The sequence below is a fragment of the Musa acuminata genome, chromosome BXJ3-6, assembly GCF_036884655.1.
Source record: "Musa acuminata AAA Group cultivar baxijiao chromosome BXJ3-6, Cavendish_Baxijiao_AAA, whole genome shotgun sequence".
NCBI lineage: Eukaryota > Viridiplantae > Streptophyta > Magnoliopsida > Zingiberales > Musaceae > Musa > Musa acuminata.
Genome location: NC_088354.1, coordinates 39,516,498 through 39,540,638, shown reverse-complemented (window position 1 = coordinate 39,540,638; position 24,141 = coordinate 39,516,498). Strand labels below are relative to the sequence as shown.

Sequence of the window (24,141 nt, the reverse complement as noted above, 5' to 3'; positions counted from 1 at the left end):
ACTATATCAAGTAATAAAGGATTGTGGGGAAAGAAAAAATAAAATAAAATCAGTAATATTGAGACTTTAAATAATAATAATAATATTTTTTAAGTATTATCAATAATAAAAAAAAGGGAATGGTAAATAGTAAACGTCTTAAAATGATAGATGTGTAAAAAAAATGTAATAAAAGCTAAATTTCAGCTTTTTTTTTTACTAGTTTGGACTTTTTGTTCAGAATTATCCGTGGTTCATTTTTTTAATTAATTTGTTTACCATTTTATGACTCAGTGGTACCAAAAGAACAGAACCTTCATTGACATTTGAAGAATACATATGAGACTCATTTGAATTTTGTCAGAAATATCAGTTTCAGGAATAGACATTTCAAATTACATATTATGATATTCGACTGTTGCAAGAACAAATGTGTAACTCATGTCTGTTCACTCCTAGTGAAGATGCAATTTTGCTTTAGTTACTGCCTTTGGCTTGATAAATATAAAGATTGGATCGATTGATACATACCATTTCTTTTATGATCATAAAATCAAGTAAACTACGTATTACTCCCTATAGTTAATTACCTTTAGTATTTTAAACCTTATATTTTAAAAAATTATATTGATATCTTTATAATTACGAAACATCGAAGTCCATTTATCCTAACACTATCGGTTTTATCAATGAAAATAAAAGATAAAAAGATAATTTGAACATTTCAGTTGGTCGTGACGAACAACGACGCCATTGGGGTCACTTTGCATATTCATTAATGTCGATGCAATTATTGAGCGATGAAAAAATCGTCAAACGACGCTGTATTACATCTACGTCGATGTTGACGTAATTGTCAAACAACCCCCAATGTATTACATCTACGTCCCCCAATGTATTACATCTACGTCGATGTTAACGTAGTTGTCAAACAACCCCCAACGTTATCTTATTATCCTTTTATTTTCATGTTTTTATTAGCAAAATCAATAGAATAAATGAATCTAGATATTTCATATTCATAACTATACAAATATCAATATAATTTTTTAAAATGTAATGATTAAAATACCAAAGATAACTAAAGATAATATATAATTAATCATCCTAAAATATACTTAACTTGGTAAACTGTATTTTGTTCTGTAGATGAAAAAGATACACTTGAAATTTTGAACTTGTGAATATGCCAAAAAAAAATTCTAGAATTGATTTGTGTATATAACCTACCTAAATAATTCTCTCATAAAGCATTTCAATCACAAAATAAACAAGACCAACCAATTGACAGCAAGGCTTTTCAAATCCCAAATATTATCTAGAGAATCGTTAAAAAAATTTATCAACAAATAGCGATCTTATAAGCTGGAGTACATGATAGCATCAAGATGCATAGCTTAACAGTATTTTTTGATTAACTTTGTCCCATTGAGCAACAGACCCTAAACTCTTTACCGAGCAAAAAATTTCATCCCATCTATGAAGAAAGGAAATGCATTTTCCTGACCAGAGAGAAGCACCAGCTGCATGGAATTCTGCTTTAGAAGTTTAGTTATGGAGTAAAATGGATCATGAGGATTAGATATGGCTGCACTGTATTTCTGTTCACAATCTTCGTGGTTTCTTTAACATATCTCACCCTCCTCGAGCAGATCTTCGTATGAAACTGGAACTCGTATTCTATCCATCAATTTCTTGTGCTGTGTCTTGGATTCTGATGATTCAAGTTTCTTCTCGACATATGCACCACGCTCAGAATTGTCTGATACTTCTGCCTCATTGGGTATACTTGTGTCGGAAACTTGTGCCTCATTGCTACGTCTCATCTTAGCTTTTGATTCCTTGAATTGTTTCTGCACAAGAGTATTCAAAAGCTTCAATTATCAGCACAATGTACACTGTTGGACAGTTTCACAATAAGAATCTGACGAGGCAATTAAGATACTAATGTTTAAGTGAAACTGCTCTAGGCAAGATGCATCAAAATGTCGACTGAAACAAGAATAGCACAAGTGCAGTCAGATGCATGAATTGTCATGATTGTAGATGTGGATTATTGTGTGTACCAATATCATCAAGCCAACACACACCATATTTCCTTGTACATTATCAAGCAATTTCAAGAATCCCAAATTGATTCAATCTTAAACATCTAGAAGAGAGAAGCATTCTAGGAGTAGTTATAAAACAACAGAGCGCATGCATGCGCTTGGTTTCCATACCTCGAATTCCCTGCCCTTGCTCATGATTTCCTTGTATGCCTTTGGTTCACGAGTTTTCAGAATATTCCACAAAATTCCACCTCCTGTGCGGAAGCGCCGTCCATCAGCAGTCTTCTGGCCACCACAATGCTGGATGGCATCCACCTGCATTTGCAACTTAGATATACCAAAAGAAAAACAAAATTATGGTATTCAGGTCTCCCTGCCACATTTTTCTCATTTGTACTTTTCGAATTTTCTTTTATATCTTAATGAAAATTTGCAAGTTATGTCATTTGTAAACAAGGAAACTATTAAGACATGGAAGATGCAAGAAATGATGTTATAGCCTCTCACTAATTCAGAAGTTGTATAAGAAGAGCCAACAACATCATTTTCCAATCAAAAGAACATGTTCTTCAAGGAAAATCCTAAGCCATGATAACAAGCTGACTATCTTAGAAGAGGGTTCTAAGCACAAACAACCATTTTAATGTCTATGCTCCTTTCAAATTAATAATTAAATTAAAGTTGTACTAAGAAGAGAATATATAATGTCTAACAAGCACCAAAGAATAATCTGCTCCAAGAAATGTATGTTCAAGCAGAACTTTGGCCTAGACAATTCAACTATAACACATGATTGTTTGATCAACGAAAGACTCTGCTAATAACCATGAATAACATTCTGGCACCAATGTATCCAGCAAGGTAGAGAATGTATATGGAAAATGCAGCCAACCTAAACCAAGCAGCTAATTAGCAAAGAATTTAATGTGACTAACAGCTCACAACTGTATTCTACCATGTCAACTCAAATCAAATATTACTATTTTAAGCTGGCCACGAAAAATTTTGCAACATCTTTTGAACTTGATAGGAAGAAAGGATAGGGTTACCAAGGTTACCACACAAAGCAAGAGTAAGACAAAGCAATATATTCTAACTTTCACTCAAAATTCTTTACAACTTCAAGACTCTATATGTTTCATGACCCAACATAAGGGGTTTATATAGTCCCCAAAGATACATTATATTAATTAAATGTAGTATGAATCACTATTTTCTAAAAAAACCCTTTCAAGAATCAATAGTCAATTTGGTTTGTCCTTCTGTATTTCTTCTTTTGATGCAATGAACCTTTCTTTTGATAAAATTAATCTCTTTATGATGCTTTAAAAACTTTAATTTCAATATTCTTCCCCCTTAAACTCGTTTCATCTATTATGTCAAGTTTCTTTCGAAATTGTTGAAATATTTCAAATTTAAGAGGTTTCATGAGTATATCGACCACTTGTTCACTTGTCTTAACATGATGTAACTCCACTTCTTTGTTTTTGACATGATCTCTTATAAAATGAAATCTTATGTCGATCCCATATTGTTGTTTATATCTCTTTGCAACCAATCGTGCCTTGTATTTCTCCATCTCCCTTGTTTATATTTCTTTTTGTTTTGAAGATCCACTTAACACCGTTCACTCGGTGGTCTTCTGGAAGTGTAGTAAGCTCTCACGTATCATTTTTGTTAATAGCATGAATCTCCTCATTTATAGTTTGTCGTCATTTTTTTTCTCTACAAGTTTCTTCGAAGATTAATGGATCATATCCTGCAAAAATATAAAATAAAAAAGCTTATCATTATTAGTATCAATCATTCGAATCACATCATATAACTCCTGAATCGATCTTATCCTTCTTACAATCGGACTTCTTGAATCATGTGACCTAACCGATCTAGGTGATGATTCAACCAAAAACTCTTCGGTACTTGTATTATATCATCCTCTTTTGAAGCTATAGCTTTCTTATACTGCTCATCATTTTTCCAGTTCCAAATCCGTTGTTCATCAAACTCAACATCTCTTGACATCACAACTTTGTTTGTGATAGGATTGTAGAGTTTGTAACCACTGGAATTCTCAGCATAACCTAACAAGATGCATTTCTGACTTTTATCCTTAAGTTTAATACTCTTTTCTTCTAGTATCTTAGCAAATGCAATACTTCCGAATATTCTCAAATGATCGACTCTTGGTTTATGTAAGCTTCATACTTCTTCTGGTGTAACATTATCAATTCGCCTTGTTAGAAGTTTGTTAAGCAAATAAACTACACAAGCAACAATATCTCCCCAAAATTCTTTAGGAATTCTTCTTTTATTTAACATGCATTGGACCATATTAAGAATAGTCCTATTTTTTCTTTCTGAAACACTATTTTGTTAAGGTATGCATGACATGGTGAATTGATGTTTTCATTATTTCTATAAAAACTTTCAAACTCATTTGATATATATTCACCAACCCTATCTATTCCTAAACATTTAATCTTACAATCACTTTGACTTTTAACCAAAATTTTAAAATATTTGAATTTGCTTAAAACTTCTTTCTTTTTATTTAACATGTAAACCCCAATTTTGCCACTATGATCATCAGTGAAGATAAGAAAATACCTGCTTCCTCCAAGTGATACTGGACTGATGAGGCCACAAACATCTGAATACACTAGATCAAGTCGATATCATGCTCTTTTTGTTCTTCTTGATTTGAAAGACTTTCTTTCTTGTTTGCCCATGACACATACTTCACATAACTTTGATAGGTGATCAATTCTTGGCATTCCTATCACTATATTACACTTCTCTAGAAGTTTCAAAGCCTCAATTTAAATGAGCATGTCTAAGGTGTCATAATGTATAAATGTCCTTAATATCAGTTTTAAAACAATTTGACCGATCAAAAATACATAAAAGCACAGGAAACATCATATTCTTCGCCATTTTCACATGTTATATCAATGTTTTATTCTTATCATGAATTGAGAAAGTTATATCTTTCATCTCAATATCATAACATTTTTCAAATAATTGACCCAAGCTTAGAATATTATTTTTCATATCAAAAACATAATAAACATCTGAAATGTATAATTCTTTTCCATTATTAAGACCAAGAAAAATTTTACCTTTGCCTCTTACTGGTCTTTGAGATAGATCATCAAATGTAATGTTCCCAGAATAACATGTATTCATTTCTAAAAATAGCTCTTTGATGCCACACATGTGATTTGAGACTCCTGTATATGAATACCAGGTCATAGACTGATCTTCTTTCAAATTATCATAAATCATTAGCAAGACTTGATTTTCATTCTTTTCTTCCTCAACAAAATTTGCCTTATCACCTTGATTGTTAGGATTATAATAACATTCAAAAGAATAGTACCTATATATTTTGCAAACATAACATTGTATTTCAGATTTTTTAAAATTTCTACCACATCCTCGACCATAACCTCGACCTCTTTGGTTAGAATTTTCTTCATCACCTTCATTGTTTTGAGATTTTTTATTAGTCTAATTTATGCCGCCTCTTTGTCTTTATCCACAACCTCTTCCTTTTGGAGATTTTGATTCATCTTGATTTTCAAAAGTAAGCTTGATTTGTAGTGCTTGCTCTATAAATTTTTCTTCTCTTTTTGTAAACCTTTGTTCATGAACTTGAAGAGAACCCATTAGTTATTTTAAAGACATTTATTCAAAATCTTTGGACTCTTCAATCGTTACAGTAATAAAATCAAACTTTAGATCTAGAGATCTTAATATTTTTTAGTAATCTTTGATCACTTATTTGTTCACCATTTCGTCTCATTTGATAAATAATAAAAATGATTTTTGAGAAGAATCAGAAATAGATTCAGAAGTACCTTGTTGTAATTTTTCAAACTCAATTCATAAAACTTGTAGACGAAGCCTTTTTACCTTATCCACACCACCAAATACTTTTTGAAGCATTTTCAAAGCCTCTTTTGAAGTATTTGCTCGAGCGATGATCTCGAACATTATATCATCAAACCCTTGATAGATTGTGAACAAAGTTTTTTTCTCCTTCTTTCTATCTTTGAGTTGTTTTCTTGGTTTTACATTCATTGCTCCTTCTGCTGCTAGGCCTGATTTAGCAAATCCATCTACAAAGTCCTATACATCTTGGGAGCATAGAAGAACCTTCATTTGGATGCACTATATATCATAATTTTCTTTTGTCAATCTAGGGATCTGGAGTTGGATGGTGCTTAGCGAAGAGGTCATAACTTAAACTGAGCTCTAATATCAAATGTTGAACTTGATGTGAAGAAGGGATAGGGTTATCACACAAAGGAAGAGTAAGACAAGGCAAGATATTCTATCTTTCACTCAAAATTCTTTACAACTTCAAAACTCTATATGTCACTCAAAACCTTTCTTTTGATGAAATTAACCATTTTATGATACTTTAACAAGTTTAATTCCAACAACATTAAGTTCAAGCAGGAAGATTTGATGACAAAAACTCTAGATGGATCATGAAATACATACCTCCTTAACAAGATCTTTGACAACAGAAACACCAAGACAACCAATAGCATTCCAGAGTAAGTATGACTTGTGCTCCTTTAAATGCCTGCATGTTTCTATCACAAACCTGTTGAACATCAAAAGAAATACTCGATTAGGTAACAATGACTTTTCTAGGATCTTAAAAGGATTAACAGGACAAACTACAAACACAACTATATCCGCCATCTAACAGATTTGGATAATAGATATCTGTCATTATTTCATGACAATATTGTAGTTGTATTCTTATCGAGTCTTTGTGATCGTATACGTTGGAACAGGAACAAAGACAATAAGACTAGTCGCAGTGGTGAGTCCGATCGAAAGGTTATCAAGCCATTCATTGGTCAGAACCCACAAAGCCGATTCCTGAGAAGAACAATGGAAGTACATCATGAAGTGATCACCTATTGATGTCGGCGATACTGGCAGTAGCACCGCCGCCGCCGCCGCCACCACCCTTCCTCTTCCGGCGATTCTTCTTCTTGCCACGGCCCCTAGAGCCGTTTCGACCGCGGCTCTGGATTCCAGATCCGCCCTCGGTCGGCGGAGTGTCGCCTCCAGCCAAGCCAGCGGCCGATCCACCTCCGCCGCCGGGTTCTAGGGTTTCGGCGTCGACCATCTCGACGTCCTCCTTACCCTCCTCTTCAATTCCGCCATCGTCGTCGTCGTCTAGGATTTCTTCCGGTCCTCCGAAGGCCGGTTCTTGGAATATGGCTTCCAATACGCTCTCGCTTCCCTCCATGGAGAGAGCAGTCTCAGGCACCTACCGAGAAGCAGCGCAAGCCCTATTGCACATAACATAGCAAATATATATAGATATCCTAATATATATATATATATATATATATCCTCGGAAATTAATTAATTTAGTATATGCCCCACTATATTTAGAATAGTTCTATATCCTTGTAGAGCTAAAAAGAAAAATAGTGACACTGTAATTATGTTATGTGATTTCCTCAAAAAGTTTCTTTTTTTATACTTAGATGGTGTCCGCTATTTCATGTTTCATTTTTCTTAGATAATATATTTTTAATTTTAAAAATATCTCATCTCTTATCATCGTTTTCGCATTGTTGATATCATGATAAGATTATTTGATCCCACACTGATTGAAAAGTACGAGACTTCAAAATATTTATAGTGTTACCCGAGCCCAGCATCTTAACACTAAAAGTTAAATGACGCTGTGGCTCTGGAGTACACGTCTTGATCTTAAGAAAACAAACAAAGTTTGGATCCCACAATTTGTTGCTTCGCTACACCAAAATACTACCGCATTATAGATTCTAAACATAATAATAATAATAAATTAATAAAAGTTAAAATCTAATAAATTTTTTTAATTATTTTTAAAAATAAAAAATACGGTTCAAGAAAACGTTCAAGTGTCTTTGCTGGGCCGCGGGAGTGAGGCCCAGAGAAGGGAGAGGAGGCCCTACGGAAGTGGACTCGTCCATGAACCCAGATTTTTCGTAACGCATAATTACTATTTTAGCCTTTCGTTGCCTATCTGTGTGTACCCTACCCCATGTGCTGCCGTTACGGGCCATTTATGTCATTCCGCTTGGTGATCGCGGCTGACCGCTAGAAAATGTTCTACCAGGGTTTACGAACCAGGGCGGCGATCGAGGCGAATAGGAACGACCGAGTGGAACTCCTTCATCTCTTTTTGCCCCTGCAACCGCTGTTCTAATGCTCGCATCTGAAACTCTGTTTACTTAGCTATTTTTATGTGTATTTTTTAGCGGTTTGAACTTGCGTTTGTTCTCGAGCGATTGTTTCTATCATTTTGGTCATTTCCACTGATAGATTCTCTTTATATCTTCATTTATTTTGTGTATCTGGTGATCCTTTTAGGTGATTGTTAGGTATATATTAGGATCTCTGATCTTTATTTGTTATCTACGTTTTGGTATTCGTTTCCTTTTGATCGGTTTATGGTACAAGTTAACATTCCGTTGACAATGGCATGAGATAAACTATGCTTTCTTAGTATATGTGATTTGCTGGTGGTCTGTGATGTTATTTCTTTCTTTCTTAAGTACTTCTATCTAATTGTTATTGGTTTCTGACATCATTGTTTGTTTGATTAAAGGCAATGTTCTACTTGAGTGGATTGGCCTCTTAGTTTCGATTGTTGATGTCGTAGTTCCTTTTATTTCCTTTAATTTTTTGACTTTTTATACCTTGCAGCACTGATGGCCACCGTCCCTGGCTCACTCATTTGGGAGATTGTGAAGAAGAACAATGCGTTCCTTGTGAAGCAATTCGGTAACGATACTGCCATGGTGCAGTTTAGCAAGGAGCCAAACAATCTCTATAATGTCAATTCCTACAAGCACTCCGGTAGGAAATTAGTCCTTGGTTTTATTTTTGTTCCATTCTTTTTAAGTATCTGAGCTTCATTTACATTTTGATGTGTTCATATATCTAATGAAAAATCACAGGGTTGGCAAACAAGAAGACAGTGACCATTCAGGCTGGAGGGAAGGACCTGTCCATAGCAATTGCGACGACTAAGACAAAGAAGCAGAACAAGCCTGGTAGCTTATATCACAGATCAGTCATGAAGAAGGAGTTCTGTAAGATGGCAAAAGTTGTTATGAACCAGGTATCAGCTCCCTCTGTTTCTTAAGATCTGAATGTGTTATTAGATTGCTAGCATTATGGCACATCCTGTTTGCCGGTTCTTAGAATCATATTCCTTTGACAAATTTCAATTGTAGCTGGTAGTGTAAATTGTACTTTATGATACATGCATATTTTGGTTTCTGACTTAAATATGTATTGATAGTTCTATAGGACTAAGCATGCCTAATAAGCTTACTGAGGTAAGACAATTTAGATCAAATTAATGCATATGTCTAGTTTTAAATTGTAGTTCTATTTCATGAAGACCTACCATGTTTCTGTTGTATTCTTACAGTTGTTTAATGCCTGTCTCTTCTGTCTTTACTACTCAGTAACTAGATGATGGTTCTTTTTTTCTTAGCTCAACTTTAAACAAATGAATTTGATATCCAAATTCCTAAGCTAAATTTTTCTCTGTATTTTATTCATCTGTTCCCTATCTACTGTTCATAGACTCTGAAGATTGAGCAATCACGCTCTTTTTGAACCTTGAACTGTCATATAGGCCATTCAGTTTAGTGCATTATTAATACACAAATGACACCAATTGAGTTTCTTTTTATTGCATGATCTGTGCATATTGACCGTGTTTTTGGTTACTTTAATTCACCTTATATGGCTATTCGTATTATCTGGGGCTTGTTTGTGGTGACATCAGTGATTACAATACGTGCTCGGGCGCTTAACTAGGCGCTTGGCTGAGGCGAGACGAGGCCCGAGCGCCTCTCTTCATTTCCAGGCGGTGCGCTTCAAAGAGGCGCTGCCTGGGCGCTCGCCCGAGCCCAGGCGTCAGGCGCTTCGGGCAAGCACCTAGGTTAAACCAGCGATCGAACCAGATTTTTAGGTCTGGTTGGTCTTCGGTTCTTTAGTTGGTTTAATCAAACCAACTAAATCACCGATATCAGGCTCCCTCTCGTGATTTCCTCGAGTTCCCTAACCCTAACACTCGCGATTTTGCCGCCGATATTTCTTCTCCGCAATTGTTGCTCTCTGCTGCCACTGTTGCTGCTTGCCGCTACTATCGCTACTCGCTGTTGCCACAATCGTTGCGCGCCGACTGCTTGCCGCTGCCACAATCGCTGCTCACTGCTCGTCGCTGCTGTCGTTGCTCGCCACTGCTGTCGCTGCTCCCGCTGTTGCCGCCACTCCAGCTACCACTGTCGTCGTCGCTCTAGCTACCACTGTCGCCTGCTACCTCGTTGCCTCAGCAGCCTCGGTCTTCTCACACTCTTCTCACTATACTGATAACAGTATATTAACAGTATACTGCTAATTGTATACTAATAATAGTATTTTTATTTATTAAATTAATAATATATTATTTTGATTTTAATACTATTGATTTTTATTTATTTAAAATTATTGTTAGGTTTTATAATAAATGGCAAGTGTACAAAGCAACTAAATAGATTTGATGTAAAATTTTATTGTTTTGATTTTTGAGACTTTTTATTAATGTGACATTGTGATTTTGTACTCGATTTTCTTAATTTAATAACATATATTTTTATTTAAATAATTATATTTATTAGTTATATTATATATTTTTATATTTTAGCGTCTCACTTCGCTCGGGCGAGCGTCTAGCGCCACGGGCGTTTTTGGACCTTGACGTCTTTTGTTGCTTAACGCTTTTTAAATCATTGGGTGACATATGATTGCTTTTCTTATCCATTCCAAATTTTGTTTGTATTCCTATGTTTTCATATATTGAATATTCTTAGTTATACTAGTCATATCAAGACTCATAAATTAGATATATTAGATTGATTAAATCATGTCCTTTCTGAAAAATAATTTAAAAAGAAATGATGGAAAATCAAGAAAATTAGAAAGAGAAAAAGGAAGATATGAAGTAAATTGGCAAAATGAAACAACTAAAGATCGCAGTAAGATCAATGAATTTTGGAAACCCTGCGTAACATTATAGACAAACCATAATACTTGCTCGATGACCTAGTCCTAGCTAATAAGAAAAGCTATCCCCCAATCTACCCATATATAATCCATGATAACTGAAGATGATGGTATAGCTTGTCAATTAGTTTGTAGGATGGAAGAGTACTTAATTTTGTGTTACTATTATAATGCAAACGAAGCTGCATTTTTCTTGTAAGTTGTGGAACTTACAAGAATGTACAAAGAGATTTGGGTGTTCTTAATTTAACTAGATGGAATAAATGCACATAGATGACCCAAATAGTTGGGATATTACGGTTTGTTATTGATCCTAGATGGACAGTTGTCTTCCACTTCTACATTTGATTGATTCAATCTGACATTTTCAGTTTGTAGGTCAAGCCAATAGTAGATTGTGGAGTCGGGTGCTCTTTGTCCTTTATGTGACTTTTTTTTTTTCATATTATTCTTTAAGTTCCTTTGTTCTACATGCACAACTGTTCTATTATCTCATTTTGAGTATTGAATATTTCCTATACTTTCCCTTTTCTGTTTTATTTTTGGCACTCTACACCCTACACTCTACACTCCATGAAAGTGCTGCAATGGTGATCAGTAACATTGCGCGTCTCACGGGATTGGTTGTTCAATGAAATATTCTAGTTACGCTTGGCTTCTGAGCTATGTTCCCTTTTTTCTCTTTTCTAAATTCTCCTTTAGAAAAAGGCATTCTCTGTTTTGCTGCGAATAATATTCTTTAATTTCCTCTGTTTCGGTAGTTATAATTTTTTCCTAATATTTCATTTCGAGTACAGAACGCTTCCGACACTTCTCCTTTTCTGTTTTCTTTTTGCTCTTTTGGTGCTCTACACTCTGTACACAACAGAAGTGCTGCTATGATGATCTGTAACATATAAGAAGCCTCTCCATTCCTTTTTTCCCCTAAATTCTCCTTTAGAAAACAATTTTCCTTTATGTAACTTTTTTTTTTCTGATTTTCATTAATTTCTTCTGTTTGTAAATAGATCAATTGTTTAAATATCTCATTTTGAGTATAGAATGTTTCCCATACTTTTCTTTCTGTTTTCTTTTTTATTTTGGCACTCTACATTACACTCTCACTATACATAAGTGCTTGGCTTCTGAGGTCTGTTCCTTGTTTACCACCCCCCACATTCTTTGTTTATAACTTGAGTCAAAACTTTTCACCGATGGCAAATATTAATCATTGGGGAGTTGGGGATCTATGTTTAAAGCATGAGTTGATTTGTTTTGTGGCCTCAAAACATTATCGCCCTATACTAATCTGTTATCTTATCGCATTGTATTTATTTTTCTTTGAACCATTCCGAGATCCTGTGACTAGTTTTGTATTTATGTAATATGAACTATTCCACCTCTCTTCTGCTATACTCCCACTGCTGATTCTGCATCTTAATGAACATAATTACTCAACCCAACAAACTTACCTGATAATGAAATGTTCCATCTCCTGTTGCAGGTCACTGACAACCACTACAGGCCAGATCTGACCAACTCAGCTCTAGCACGGCTGAGTGCGGTACATCGAAGCCTTAAGGTTGCCAAGTCTGGCGCAAAGAAGAGGAACAGACAGGCTCTTAAAGTGAGAAACTAGATCAATGCTTGTGTCCGTGGATTGTCTTATTTAGCTGTCCTTTATTTGGTCTTTGGTTCACTAAGTTTTAGTGGAAGAATTGCTGTCACCCGGAATTTTGTTAACTCGTTTTCTATTGTTGATTTCATTACAAGAGTTTTAATAATCTAGTTTTATTTGAGATGAACTTCTTTAATATTTGGCACATGATCTTGATACAAGCAGTGTTCGAATAGTAAGTCTTGGCACATTATGATCTTTGTTCATAACAGCAAAGAATTGTTTTTGCTTCTTAAGCCATGATGAAGAGCCGTGTGTTTCTGGAAACCTTAGACAATACCAAACATGTTATACTAGCAATGTTTTGTGAAATGTATGAATTCAATCAATCTGCTCATTATATGTCAATCACAGCTTCATTAGAAATTAGATTCTGTTCAACTTTAAATGAACGATACAACGAACATTGTTTATTTCTCTTTGGATATTTTTTTTATTACAAAAAAAAAAGTCTGAGAGTCATATTGTTTATCTGTAGCAATTGATTCTCCATGTTTTGCACCTACAGAACCTGTAGGTGCAATCACGAAGGGAGTATTATCCTCCATCTTGTGAGTGTGGCATGTGGTATTGTAGATGGTTCTGTAGGTGCAATCAGGAAGGGAGTATTATTGTCCATCTTGTAAGTGTGGCATGTGATATTTATTATATATAGATGGTTCTGTAGGTGCAGGGAGTGTTATCCATCTTGTACGTGTGGCGTGTGGTATTATATATAGACATTTGCAAGGCTAATCAACATCAGAACCAATGGGTCCAAAGTCATCCTTTTCTGTGGGGGCCCGTATCGTCTCTCTCTCTCAATCTCGTGAAAGAGAGATGGAGAAGAAGAAGGGATGGCAGCAAGATTCGATTGGTGTGGTTTTGAGGGCAACACCCTTTGTGACAGGAAGCGATAGGACAAGCGCTGTACTTTTTTTCTTGTAGCCGGAGAGATGGCATCATGTTGGATGCGAGAGAGCAACGACAGATGGTGCTGACACGACAATGATACGGTGCCAACTAATATTTTGGTGATCCTCGTCGACCGACCTGAGGAAGGCATCGGCGATAGATAGTTTCTTGTTATATCAATAGAATGCATGGTGGATTAGCTACGGAGTTACTGTCATGCCATATCACAAGAACTACGTGAAGGTAACAAATGGTCAACAGTAGCTCAAACCTACCTCATCTTTCATTCTTCTCTTTTGTCGTCACGAGGCTATCGTTCTATAGTTAATTGGTGCCCCGGTAGCATTCATTTCAGTGTCTCCACAGGTCTTGCTGCTTTGATTCGATGTGCCGTGTGCTCAAAGCTTCATAACTGAGCTGTAGTACGTGGGTGTAAAGGGCCCACTCGCAGCACCACAGCTCTCGCTTCGCTTCCTTGGGTAGCTTCGATTCTGATCATGGAGTAGTTGAAGCAACACGTTGAAGGAACGCCTCGTTGTATCACCGGAAAGTATCCCTGCCGGCCGCTGCGGCAATTTGTTTTTATGTCGGTTGGTCTCATCTGGAATTAGCACGCGTTCATTTGCTAAACCCGATTGTCTCCTCTTTTTGACGTTCCCAGTAAATAAAAACACCTTATGTTTGTTCTAATCCTACTTGCTGTGCAACCTGTTGCGGTAAGCAACTTTGAGAGCCCGTGGTCTCGGGGCCGACGCGGCTCGGTTTGGGTCCGGACGTCGGGGATCTCCCGGGGGCGTGCCTCGAGCCCGTGGAGGCGGTCGGGTGCGATGGTCCGATCGGGACGGGTTCGTCGTCTCCTCCGGGCGGAAGGGTCGGGTCGGGAAGCTCGACCCGACCCCTCCGACGATCAAATTAGAAGAAGATGTGGAGGGAGTTTCAGAAGAAGAAGCGTTTGTATATGCGACCTCTCTGTCTCCTCTGTCCTCCCCCGCTCGTTCAGAGTACGAGGGTATTTATAGGGAGGCTTACTGTTTCTTGATGTGCCCGCTTACAGGAGGCAGGCTGGTTGCGTCTGACATTGATTTGGCGTGGCGTGAAGAACCGAGCCTGAGTAAGTGTTAATGCACCTCGGCTAGTGTTCCGGTCCGTTTGATCAGATATCATCACGTCGTTCAAGGCGTGAGACATCATCTGACGTCATCGGGTCTTATCATAATTATTATCATCATCATTATATTTCGAGTGACTGAAGGTAATAAATAAATCATTGTATTTCTCCTTTTTCTATTCTCGCCTTTATTGTTTCACGGGTTCATTGTGATATGATGCCTTTCAGGTCTCATTTATTATTGTTACAACAACATCGAGTATTGCCAGTCGCAGTAATACTCATTTCAGACGGTGTGGATGGTGGGAGAGATCACTGAATCAACTACAAGACTGAGCTGAAAGATAAATAAATGTCTTCCTCCTCCACATTGCTAACCTTTGCTTCACTGCACCGTCAGCAGCGATTGCATGAGGTCGAAGCAATTATTATCATCAAGGAGGATTTAAAGAAGAAAGAATGATGATGATGATGATGATGATGATGGCAGCAGCTAACAATTCCAATAAAGATAGGTGATGATAATGTCGGGTTGTTTCGGATCTCGTTCCAACAAAGAAAGAAAGAAAGAAAAATTGCACACAGAGCAGAGCGGCTTTCTTCCATCGCAAGAAACAACAGAGAGCAAATGCAACAGTTCCATTTCTCGATGGAAATCATAGCATCCGGGGAGGTTTGCCGCAAAGGCTACAGTTTCCATCAAGTACAAGAGGAGCACAAGAACACAGATCGGAACAAACACACAAAATATACAACGCAGGCAGAAGAAGACACTTCTTCTACTTCTTACCGTCCCCCACACGCTCACTTCCAGCCGATACCATCTTCCCACATGCGACGCCCACCGGGAGCGCAGCAGGGTATTCCACGGGCGCCACCGGGCGCCGAGAGACCAGCGCAAGCCACATGAACACCACGAAGAACGCTACCATCGCGCCACAAGCAGCAGCAAACAGCATCGCCATGAAGACTCCCCAAGGGTACGCCGCCCTTCGTGGATGAAGAAGCGGAGGAGGGCTCTCGGTGGGTCGCACCAGGAATGAATTGGGATTCAGAGGCTCGGAGTGCATCAGATATGGCGATCCGTGCTTCGATGTAAAATTCCACCGGTACAGAGTGCTGGTCTTCGTTGAGTTTGCATTCCAACAACTCATGCCCACCGTCACTGCCTCCCGCCACAAGGCGTTCGACAGATCGACCGAGCAGGAGATCGAAGAGTTCATCGGCCTCGATGAATCCCTCGAGTGGCTCAGCCTCACCTCGATCCTCTTCGATTTCCCATCGTAGTCGATCCATGACTGCAGCTTATCTTCCACGCCAGAAAGATTGCTGCTTTTCTTCAAAGCTTGGCCACCGACATCGATTTCGATAAGGGTTCCGCTTCCATCACTGTATTTCTCGCGGTTTGACCTCCCAAACTTCACTGCCACGAGACTCCTCGAGAGCCCAAGCCGATCCGACTCCAGAGGAACGCTGCTCGGTATCAGGAAGAAAGCGAGAACCTGACCGTCGCCCGGAGGGATGGAGAACGACAAGTAGGAGGAGAACCCAGGCGTCGTCCCCAAGAACCTGATGGACTTTCGGTACGCGATCCGCCCGAAGCTCGAGTTCGCCGGCCGCGTGATCCTCACCGCCGACGAGCCACTCACCTCGGCGTCGCCGAACAGCTCGAAGCTCCGATTTTTCTCAAACCCGTCGAAAGAGAAGCAGAAATCCGTGGCCCTATCCAGCGCCTGACAACTCCGTCCCGACAAGAACACAACAAAGAGGAGGTGGGCGACGAAGAAGAAGGCGGAGGCCATTGCAGAGATCTGGCAGCTTCGAGACAACTCCCTTTCAAAGCTCGCGCCTTTCTTCTTCCATAGCACCGAATCGCCGGTCGGAAGCTCTTTCCTACGGCGTTCGGCAGAGCAGCGGTGGATCCAAGTGGGTAGATGTCGGCCGCACGAGCGACTGAGGGAGGTGTATGGATTAGGTTAGGGTTAGGGTTGGCGCTTTGGGCTGAGGGGGGAAAGGAAAAGGAGAATTAATGGCGTGCGCGAGGCGGACGAAGCCCGAGAATAATCTCACTGACACAGCTGCTTTACTCTTCCGCGGTAGTAGAAAAAGGAAACTAGGGCGAAAAAGGTCTATAAAAGAAGAAGATGATGTTGATGATGGCAATGTAGCCGTCTGATTTCTTAAGCGAGAAGATGGACGGACGGATGTAAAGTACCGTTGAGCTGCTGTCTTCAAGACGCTCGGGTCCCGCAAGTGCCGGGTACCGGCCGTCGAATAGCCGCTCGGGTAGGTTGCTGGGTTACGAACGTCGATGTGTCTTGTGTTTCTGCGGACCGCGCGTCTTCGATTGACTGAATCAACCCGGTGTCACTTCCTGGATGATGTGGATTCTCGCGGAGCTGATACCCGTGGGAGTCCACGCCATACGGGAACGTGTTCCGGGGTGATTCAGTCAATCCGCGTTAGAATGTATTCTTCTTTTAACTTTGGGTTGTCTTTTCTGAGGCCAGGTTGCGAGCGCCACGCTGCTGCCAGCCAACGAGGTTTTGGCAGCGAACGAGGCGTCGATCGGCGCGTGATGGCTGGTCCTGCCCACGGCTCGGGCTTCCGTCCGGGTCGTGCGATTGGAGGAGGAGGCGCGATGAAGCAGCAGCTGATGACACCCCGGCCACAATAATTGTGGCGTAACTCCACGACAAACGCAAAAGGCTGCCTGGACACGACAGCGCGTGGATGGCGACCGTGGGAATCAGAGTTACCTCCCTCGTCCACATTTTGTCGAAGACCTTTCCTGCGTGGCCGTTGCGAATCCAGAATGAGCCCATTGGAGCAGACGGCGAGTTGGGCCACGGAGCCCAAGAAGGGGACGGGGGAGGCATTGAGGAGATTGTGCTGTCTACAATGGTAAACTTGCGGTCTCTTCTTTCATCCGTCAGCGCTCGGTGGACTACGGAGCCCAGATTGCGGTTAAGCGGTCGGTAGTCCTGCTATTATTTCTTCGGACGCAGAAAGTAAAAGAGAGGAAATTAACGGAAGCCACGGCCATGGAGACCGAACCGGAGACCGTCGTCGATCCCGCCCCTTCGACGGCCTCTCCTTCTTCCCCCGTCGTCATCGTGGACGGCCAGGCCGCCGGATCGGCGTCCGCGGCGGCGGGGGAAGGGAGCAGCGGCGACGGGGTGGTGCGCGATGGACCCCCGAGCGGAGGCGGTGCGGCGGCGACGGAGGACCGGGTGAAAGGCCCGTGGTCGCCCGAGGAGGACGCGATCCTGAGCCGGCTGGTGAGCAAGTTCGGGGCGAGGAACTGGAGCCTGATCGCGCGCGGGATCCCGGGACGGTCCGGGAAGTCATGCCGCCTCCGGTGGTGCAATCAACTCGATCCTTACGTCAAGCGCCGGCCTTTCACTGGTACTTCCTCCAGTAACTTGTTTGCATCTTCTCCCTTCAACTGTTTATATCTGTCGATGGTGCTCTTTTAGTGTCTATCAATACAATATTGGCGAATCCTCCAAACCCTCGAGACGAGAACGATGAGATTTATAGGTTTCTTTTGGACATTAACATCGATCTCCATCTAATCTAGAAGGGTTTGGTGATAAACCTCATTCTTGTGATTTGGGAGTTTGAGTTCATAGTCTTGCGGAAATAACCTGAATTAATAATCTTTTCCTTGGCTGTTCTGATGGCATGTTGGTCCTCCTAATTTTATTTTCATTTACCACATGATAAAAATTCATTTGTGCTGCTAAATGTTTGAGAGATTATGCTGCACGAAAATGGAATGGTAGGGTTGGTGGAAGGACAAATGCTCGAAGCTGTGTGCCCTCAGTATTTGTAATTATGCTTTTCTTCGAACAATGTTCAGGTTTGGAGCAATGATTCGTATGCACATCGGTCTTTTTTATAAATTTGGCTTCTCAATTCTACTGCAATAGAACAGTTCGTAACAGAGTGAACTTCCGATAGTAATCAAAAGATTGTGGATGTTTTCTTGCATCCGCATCTAACGTTCTAGAATAAACCTTTTGGTCGTGTTGGTTTAGGGCTAAGCCTCTTTAGCTAAGACGTTGATTAATAGATAAAGGCAGGTTATTTGAGGATGATAACTAACAAGAGTAGTAATGGAGATATGAATGAAGGAAGAACTAATGATATAGAAAGGGGATGCGAGAAGATAGACAATAGTAGTTTATACTATTCCACGACCTTCCGTGGATTATATTCTCCTATGTTCTTCGAGATAAATTCTTGTTTGCCATAGTAATTTGTTTTATCTTATAGCTCTTTCTTGTTTGGCTACATAAATCCTTAAGTCACCATCATCGCTTATTGATGCTCAAACGAGATGTATGTTAGGGATATAGGAGGTGCTCGAACCTCAAGGTTAGTTTGTTCTCTTTGGGGAAACTTTTAGTTGCATGATCGCGAAGTGACTAATCATGACAGCTCAGACAAACAAGTATAATGATAGCTCGGCAGGGGAGAAAAATTGCCACTAAAGATGGTCGCACTTGTTTGTGGTGTCAATTTTGTTAAAATTAATTGTTCTGTATTTCTAGCATCCATTCATTGATTAAATATATTTCTTTAGAAGTAGTAATATTTCAATGGAAGAGCTTTAGGTGGCTCTACATTCATTGCCTTTACAACTCGTGTTTTGTTTACTGACGGCTAGGAATATTCTAATAAGATGCTCTCTTTTTTTATCAACTTCAATAAAGTTGGAGGTTGTCCCAACCAACACCCTTATTTTTAGATCCTATCAGTTCTTCTCAATATGAAAGGGTGTGTAATTGGATAAGAGGGAGCGTAGGATAATAAGCAAGCTTGCATCACAGTTCATGATAAGAAGTACTTAGTAAATGTTAAGTTAAATTAGCATTCTGGAATATGTTTAGACAACAACTAAAAGTTATAAATGCTACAGGATACCACATGGGAGAATGAAAAGTGAGAAAGATTCTGAGTTTGGCTTTTAGAGAAAATAAGAAAGCTGCCTCATTAACTAATCTATACGCATGTAACAAAACCATTCTTGAGGGTTTGGTCTGCTGAGATAAGATAATGTGAATACTTGACACGAGTATGACTTCCATACTCCTCTGTTGCTGATGTAATTTCTGTTTAACACTAGTGAACACCAGTGAATGAATGTCTTCTCTTTTAAACAAGAAAAAAATAGTATGACTGGTTATTATAGCCTGTTTATCTCATATTTTATGGGAGTTCTTTAGTTTCTTTATAGAAGTTGCAATTTGTTCTTTATTCTATTATACTTAACAACCTATGTCAGGGATAACCGGTAGCTTTTGCATTTAATTATGCTAGATGGATTTTCATCTTAGACTAATTATGATGATACTTAATCATCTTTTGGAAGTGTTCAGATTAATAAACAAGTTTGGTTGTGTCTGTTACAGATGAAGAGGACCGTATCATTATTGCTGCTCATGCAATCCACGGTAACAAATGGGCATCAATTGCAAGGCTTTTAGAAGGGAGAACTGACAATGCTATAAAGAACCATTGGAATTCCACTTTGCGACGTAGATGCAATGAAGAAGCTGAATGGTGTAAAACAACTGCATCTGATGCTTTGAAGGATGCCACCATTGAGAAAACCAAAGGTTCTCTGGATGAATCTCCCTCTTTTAGTTACAGCAATTCCTTCAAATCCATGGAAGCAAGAGAAGCTAGTTTAAGGGAAAATGCTTTTGATGATTCCAGAGAGGTTGTCATCATAAGAGATGAAGAAGCTCCAAAGCCTGAGATAAAAGACCCACCTTACCTCTACCGGCCGGTTGCAAGAGTGAGTGCATTCAGCCCGTATAATCGTATGCCTGGTCGGTCAGCTGGTCCTCAAGTGTCTAGGGGAGATAAACTGGGTCATCCGCTGTATGAAATCTTTAAACCAGGTGGTGGCATCTGTAAATTGCTCAACAGTACTTGCTGTGACCCTCAAGTTCCACACCAGTGTGGGCATGGTTGCTGCAGCACTCCGGCTAAGAGTCATTCCGGTAGCTCTCTCTTGGGTCAAGAGTTCATCGAGTTCGTGGAGCCACCACCGATTTCAAGCGATGATTTGGCTGCCATAGTGTCAGATATTAGCAGCATCGCATGGTTCAGAAGTGGCTTGAACAGTAGTAACACCGGCATGTATGCTTGTCCACCTGGACAGGTAGATTCACAAGGAGTACATATCTAACAACTATAGCATGGGAAGGATCTCCATCATCATCTCGGCATCTTGAAGAGAATTTTGTAAGCTATGTCAACGAGCATGAGGAAGCGGCAGTTAGCATCAGAAATGAAGGGAATCCATTAAGAATGACTGGAAGTTAAAGTCTCCATTAGTGACGGTGCGAAAATTGTCTCACATTCTGATGATGCTGATGTATAATTAGCTAAACAGAATGGTTCAGTTTTCAGACTTTTTCTCCAACATCTACGAGTAAGAAGACAATATGAAGTAAGAACCTTTGGAAATTTTGGTACTTCTAGCCTTGTTAGTTCCTTTTTGCAATTTGTGATAGTTGTAGATGAGGTCTTAATACTTTTTCATCCTTTTATGGAAGGCAGTATGCATCTCTTAGCCTGAAAACTTTGAAGCTTCATGGCCTTAATATCAAGCTTTATATCATTTTTTTGTCACATAGAAGAACAGATTTGAAGATTTTGTTGCTCTCCAGACAGTTAATGTCCTCCTAAATTTACCTTTTGTTTTAATAATGCATTAAAGTTCTCGAGTTGACTTGATTAAAAGCATAGTTATCAGAATCGGACCGGAAAAGATGGTCAGTCCAGAAAATTGAACCATTAATTGGTCTAATTTAATTATTAAAATGATGAATTCAAAAATCAGAATGAACTGATTGGCTCACTCAAAAATCAGATATTACTTAAATATCATTAATTTTAAATTTTTATTATTCATATTTAAAAGGATATTTACATTGAAATTAGGATTGATGTGAGAAATCAGTTTAGTATAATTATCACCAATATTTCCATTTATAAAGTTGGTTGATGTTATCAATTTTATAATTTTCTGTATAATTTTTTTAATTAATTATAATTTGTTATTATATATAATGTCAAATAATTTAATATATTTTAAAAACATCTTTTAATTAAACCTACGATTCGATCGGTTGACCCGTCAATTTAACCCGCGACCGAAACTTTGACCGAACGACTTTCCGATTCAGTTCTAATAACTATGATTTAAAACCGAGAATTGCGCGGGACGGAAGGGATCAGCTTTTTGATTCGTGATGGAAATCTTTTCCTTCTTCTGATCTCTTTCTTTCTTTTTTGTTTCTCGAATTCTGATGGTTTCCTTTTGCCACTAAAAGAACAGAAGCGGAGATTTCAGTCCCCAAAACTTCCTCTCTTACAGGGATCAATACAATTCGGCCGTCAGGTGGGGCAGCGACTGCGGTGGCGACACCCAACTCCTCCTCGTACAGGGAGAGTAATCCGTAGCACTACGTGTCCCGCACGGCAGCGGTTTTGACGACCCGAACCTAAAGCCCGAAACCTCGACGTCTCCTGTCTTCTTCCTCCTCACCTAGTTCAAGAAACTCTCTCCTTCCTCTCTTGCTTCATGGGTGGAGGGCTCTCCCGTCATGATTCGCCCTCTGTGGCTGACACAAGCGCCCCATCCAATCTCGATAAAGATCAGGTACTGTCGCCTCTCATCTTCATCTCGAGGCTTTGTTTCCTGTTTGATGTCTGACGATTGTCTGATGTCCCGTGTTCTTTATTTCCTCTGTTCTCAAGGTTTCGATTCTGGTTTCTGTAATCTGTGCGACCAACTGCAACCTTTAGATCTGTGTTCTAGTCTCTGATGCAAATAACCATGAATAGAACCAGTTTGGGTTTTACTATCTCTCTCTCTCTCTCTCTCTCTCTCTCTCTCTGTAATTTAGTGGTGTATCTGGAGAAATTTGCCATGATTGTGCAGAAATTATGCTGCTTGATGTAACCTTTAAGCATTCATTCGATCTGCTTCTTTTCCTGTGTGCGATCAGATGAACTATTTTCTTCTTAAACTTCACCATAATGATTTATGCCTTTTGTAGTTTGGTATGAAGCTGTTCTTGTGATCATTCTAACTGGCTTTTATATGTCGAACCAATCAGATGCTTGCGCAGGCAGAGAAAGAAATGGGCTTCAGAATAGATCATTTAAACCGGTAATCATTGATTTGTCGATGAAAACTATCTCGATCACTGTTCAATATACAACCTCCTTTCTTTATATTGAATTTTGTATGATACTGATATCGGAAGAAATCATAAAATCCAACTAATATTTGCAACAATATTACGATATGTCACTCAATGTCTGTTTAATTATATCTTCTTATTAAAACCACCAAATCAGAATCTTGTGTTCTAAACACAAATGCTAACCAGTTTTGGTTTACTTTTTGATATAGGCTTGCTCATACCTGTTTCAACAAGTGTGTTGACAAAAGGTATGCTACACATTGGCTCATCTCTGATTGTAACTTGCTTATTCTTTTTCTTGAGTGACCAATGAATGTTTATTCATGTAATGAATCAAAATATGCATTGGGGATGAAATTGATAACACAAGTTTATCATGCATACAGATTTCGGACCACATTTGGCATATTTCATTCATCATATCTGGAAAATTTGAAAGTGTGGACTGTTCTATCAAAATGGATGAACTTCCAAAAACCTCTGTCAAGAGTTTTACCAAATTATAATGTCAGGTTTTCTTGATGTTTCCTGTACAAGATACAAAGATTCCGAGCTCTATATTGGCGAAAACAGTTGCGTTGATCGTTGCGTTTCAAAGTATATTCAGGTGAGTTAATCATGGAAGCACTCTATTTCAGCATTTATCGAGGATTAAATAACCATTTTTACTGTTTTCTTGGGAGTCATTTATCTTCATTTTCTTTTTGATCAGAAAGAAACCAAAAATCAGATGAGTGGTAATAATAAATGTAACCTTTTCTTAATGATATAGTTCTTTTTTTTTTTTTTTCCAAATTTTCCTATTAAAATTGGATTAATATTCTGGGTCTTAAAAAATCTCACTTAAATCCTATTTTCACTGCCCAAAATCATTTTTTCAGGTGACAAATATAATTGGACACATACTGGCTTCCGGCAAGCCACCAGTTTGAAGCAGCTGCTGCTTGTAGAGCAAATAGCTCAATTCTTTCTTCATCTGCTGCCAACATAATGAATGAATGATGATAGCACCTCCAAAATTGATTTGGAAATGTTTGATAGCTATTACCTTACTACCAATTCTTGAATTATTTGATTACCAATTGAATATATAATCCCTTATTACCTCATCTAAATTGTCTGTACACAATATAT

At 38.9% G+C, this 24,141-nt stretch overlaps 5 protein-coding genes and 1 non-coding gene across 10 annotated transcripts; 4 read left to right on the top strand and 2 right to left on the bottom strand.

Moving 5' to 3' along the window:
• Positions 1 to 1,276: 1,276 nt before the first annotated feature.
• On the bottom strand, positions 1,277 to 7,353 carry LOC103990221 (uncharacterized). 2 transcript variants are annotated; one of them, XM_009409297.3, is made up of 4 exons: positions 6,968 to 7,353; positions 6,540 to 6,645; positions 2,202 to 2,357; positions 1,277 to 1,832 (listed from the first exon to the last, which is right to left on the bottom strand). In XM_009409297.3, exons 1-4 carry the CDS (start codon positions 7,303 to 7,305, stop codon positions 1,605 to 1,607), a joined length of 828 nt encoding a protein of 275 aa, XP_009407572.2. In that variant the 5' UTR covers positions 7,306 to 7,353; the 3' UTR covers positions 1,277 to 1,604. The 2 variants fall into 2 exon arrangements, with proteins under 2 accessions (XP_009407572.2, XP_009407573.2); XM_009409298.3 differs by having other exon boundaries at positions 2,202 to 2,345.
• Positions 7,354 to 8,111: 758 nt separating this feature from the next.
• On the top strand, positions 8,112 to 12,892 carry LOC135640545 (large ribosomal subunit protein eL28y-like). Of its 3 annotated transcripts, none has more exons than XM_065155076.1 (4): positions 8,112 to 8,252; positions 8,760 to 8,912; positions 9,014 to 9,177; positions 12,598 to 12,892. In XM_065155076.1, exons 2-4 carry the CDS (start codon positions 8,765 to 8,767, stop codon positions 12,730 to 12,732), a joined length of 447 nt encoding a protein of 148 aa, XP_065011148.1. In that variant the 5' UTR covers positions 8,112 to 8,252; positions 8,760 to 8,764; the 3' UTR covers positions 12,733 to 12,892. The 3 variants fall into 3 exon arrangements, with proteins under 3 accessions (XP_065011148.1, XP_065011146.1, XP_065011147.1); XM_065155074.1 differs by having other exon boundaries at positions 8,112 to 8,260; XM_065155075.1 differs by lacking the exon at positions 8,112 to 8,252 and having other exon boundaries at positions 8,271 to 8,912.
• Positions 11,696 to 11,781, top strand: LOC135641887 (small nucleolar RNA R24). The gene has a single exon (XR_010497825.1). It is a non-coding gene; the product is annotated as a small nucleolar RNA R24 (small nucleolar RNA).
• Positions 12,893 to 15,393: 2,501 nt separating the features above from the next.
• Positions 15,394 to 16,849, bottom strand: LOC135640451 (L-type lectin-domain containing receptor kinase IV.1-like). Its single transcript, XM_065154898.1, has one exon. The coding sequence runs from the start codon at positions 16,573 to 16,575 to the stop codon at positions 15,553 to 15,555; it is 1,023 nt and encodes a 340-aa protein (XP_065010970.1). The 5' UTR covers positions 16,576 to 16,849; the 3' UTR covers positions 15,394 to 15,552.
• A 72-nt stretch (positions 16,850 to 16,921) lies between these two features.
• On the top strand, positions 16,922 to 21,267 carry LOC135640450 (transcription factor MYB1-like). The gene is made up of 3 exons (XM_065154897.1): positions 16,922 to 17,059; positions 17,284 to 18,181; positions 20,194 to 21,267. Exons 2-3 carry the CDS (start codon positions 17,818 to 17,820, stop codon positions 20,976 to 20,978), a joined length of 1,149 nt encoding a protein of 382 aa, XP_065010969.1. The 5' UTR covers positions 16,922 to 17,059; positions 17,284 to 17,817; the 3' UTR covers positions 20,979 to 21,267.
• Positions 21,105 to 24,132, top strand: LOC135640453 (mitochondrial import inner membrane translocase subunit TIM10-like). Of its 2 annotated transcripts, none has more exons than XR_010497337.1 (6): positions 21,105 to 21,242; positions 22,173 to 22,457; positions 22,918 to 22,970; positions 23,217 to 23,255; positions 23,394 to 23,614; positions 23,889 to 24,132. XR_010497337.1 is itself a non-coding variant. In XM_065154900.1 (6 exons), the coding sequence occupies exons 2-6, from the start codon at positions 22,380 to 22,382 to the stop codon at positions 23,937 to 23,939; spliced, it is 291 nt and encodes a 96-aa protein (XP_065010972.1). In that variant the 5' UTR covers positions 21,105 to 21,242; positions 22,173 to 22,379; the 3' UTR covers positions 23,940 to 24,132. The 2 variants fall into 2 exon arrangements, 1 of the variants encoding a protein (XP_065010972.1); XM_065154900.1 differs by having other exon boundaries at positions 23,545 to 23,614.
• The last annotated feature ends 9 nt before the right edge of the window (positions 24,133 to 24,141 follow it).

What these genes read in the sequence shown, in the direction of transcription:
- LOC135640450 (XM_065154897.1), top strand. Translation starts at nt 17,818, where the DNA reads ATGGAGACCGAACCGGAGACCGTCGTCGATCCCGCCCCTTCGACGGCC. An exon ending in CAAGCGCCGGCCTTTCACTG is followed by an intron (nt 18,182 to 20,193) that starts GTACTTCCTCCA and finishes TGTCTGTTACAG; the next exon opens with ATGAAGAGGACCGTATCATT.
- LOC135640545 (XM_065155076.1), top strand. Translation starts at nt 8,765, where the DNA reads ATGGCCACCGTCCCTGGCTCACTCATTTGGGAGATTGTGAAGAAGAAC. An exon ending in CAATTCCTACAAGCACTCCG is followed by an intron (nt 8,913 to 9,013) that starts GTAGGAAATTAG and finishes GAAAAATCACAG; the next exon opens with GGTTGGCAAACAAGAAGACA. An exon ending in CAAAAGTTGTTATGAACCAG is followed by an intron (nt 9,178 to 12,597) that starts GTATCAGCTCCC and finishes CTCCTGTTGCAG; the next exon opens with GTCACTGACAACCACTACAG.
- LOC135640451 (XM_065154898.1), bottom strand. Translation starts at nt 16,575, where the DNA reads ATGGCCTCCGCCTTCTTCTTCGTCGCCCACCTCCTCTTTGTTGTGTTC.
- LOC135640453 (XM_065154900.1), top strand. Translation starts at nt 22,380, where the DNA reads ATGGGTGGAGGGCTCTCCCGTCATGATTCGCCCTCTGTGGCTGACACA. An exon ending in AGAATAGATCATTTAAACCG is followed by an intron (nt 22,971 to 23,216) that starts GTAATCATTGAT and finishes TTTTTGATATAG; the next exon opens with GCTTGCTCATACCTGTTTCA. An exon ending in AACAAGTGTGTTGACAAAAG is followed by an intron (nt 23,256 to 23,544) that starts GTATGCTACACA and finishes TTCCTGTACAAG; the next exon opens with ATACAAAGATTCCGAGCTCT.
- LOC103990221 (XM_009409297.3), bottom strand. Translation starts at nt 7,305, where the DNA reads ATGGAGGGAAGCGAGAGCGTATTGGAAGCCATATTCCAAGAACCGGCC. An exon ending in AGTATCGCCGACATCAATAG is followed by an intron (nt 6,646 to 6,967) that starts GTGATCACTTCA and finishes GATGTTCAACAG; the next exon opens with GTTTGTGATAGAAACATGCA. An exon ending in GCAAGGGCAGGGAATTCGAG is followed by an intron (nt 1,833 to 2,201) that starts GTATGGAAACCA and finishes ACTCTTGTGCAG; the next exon opens with AAACAATTCAAGGAATCAAA.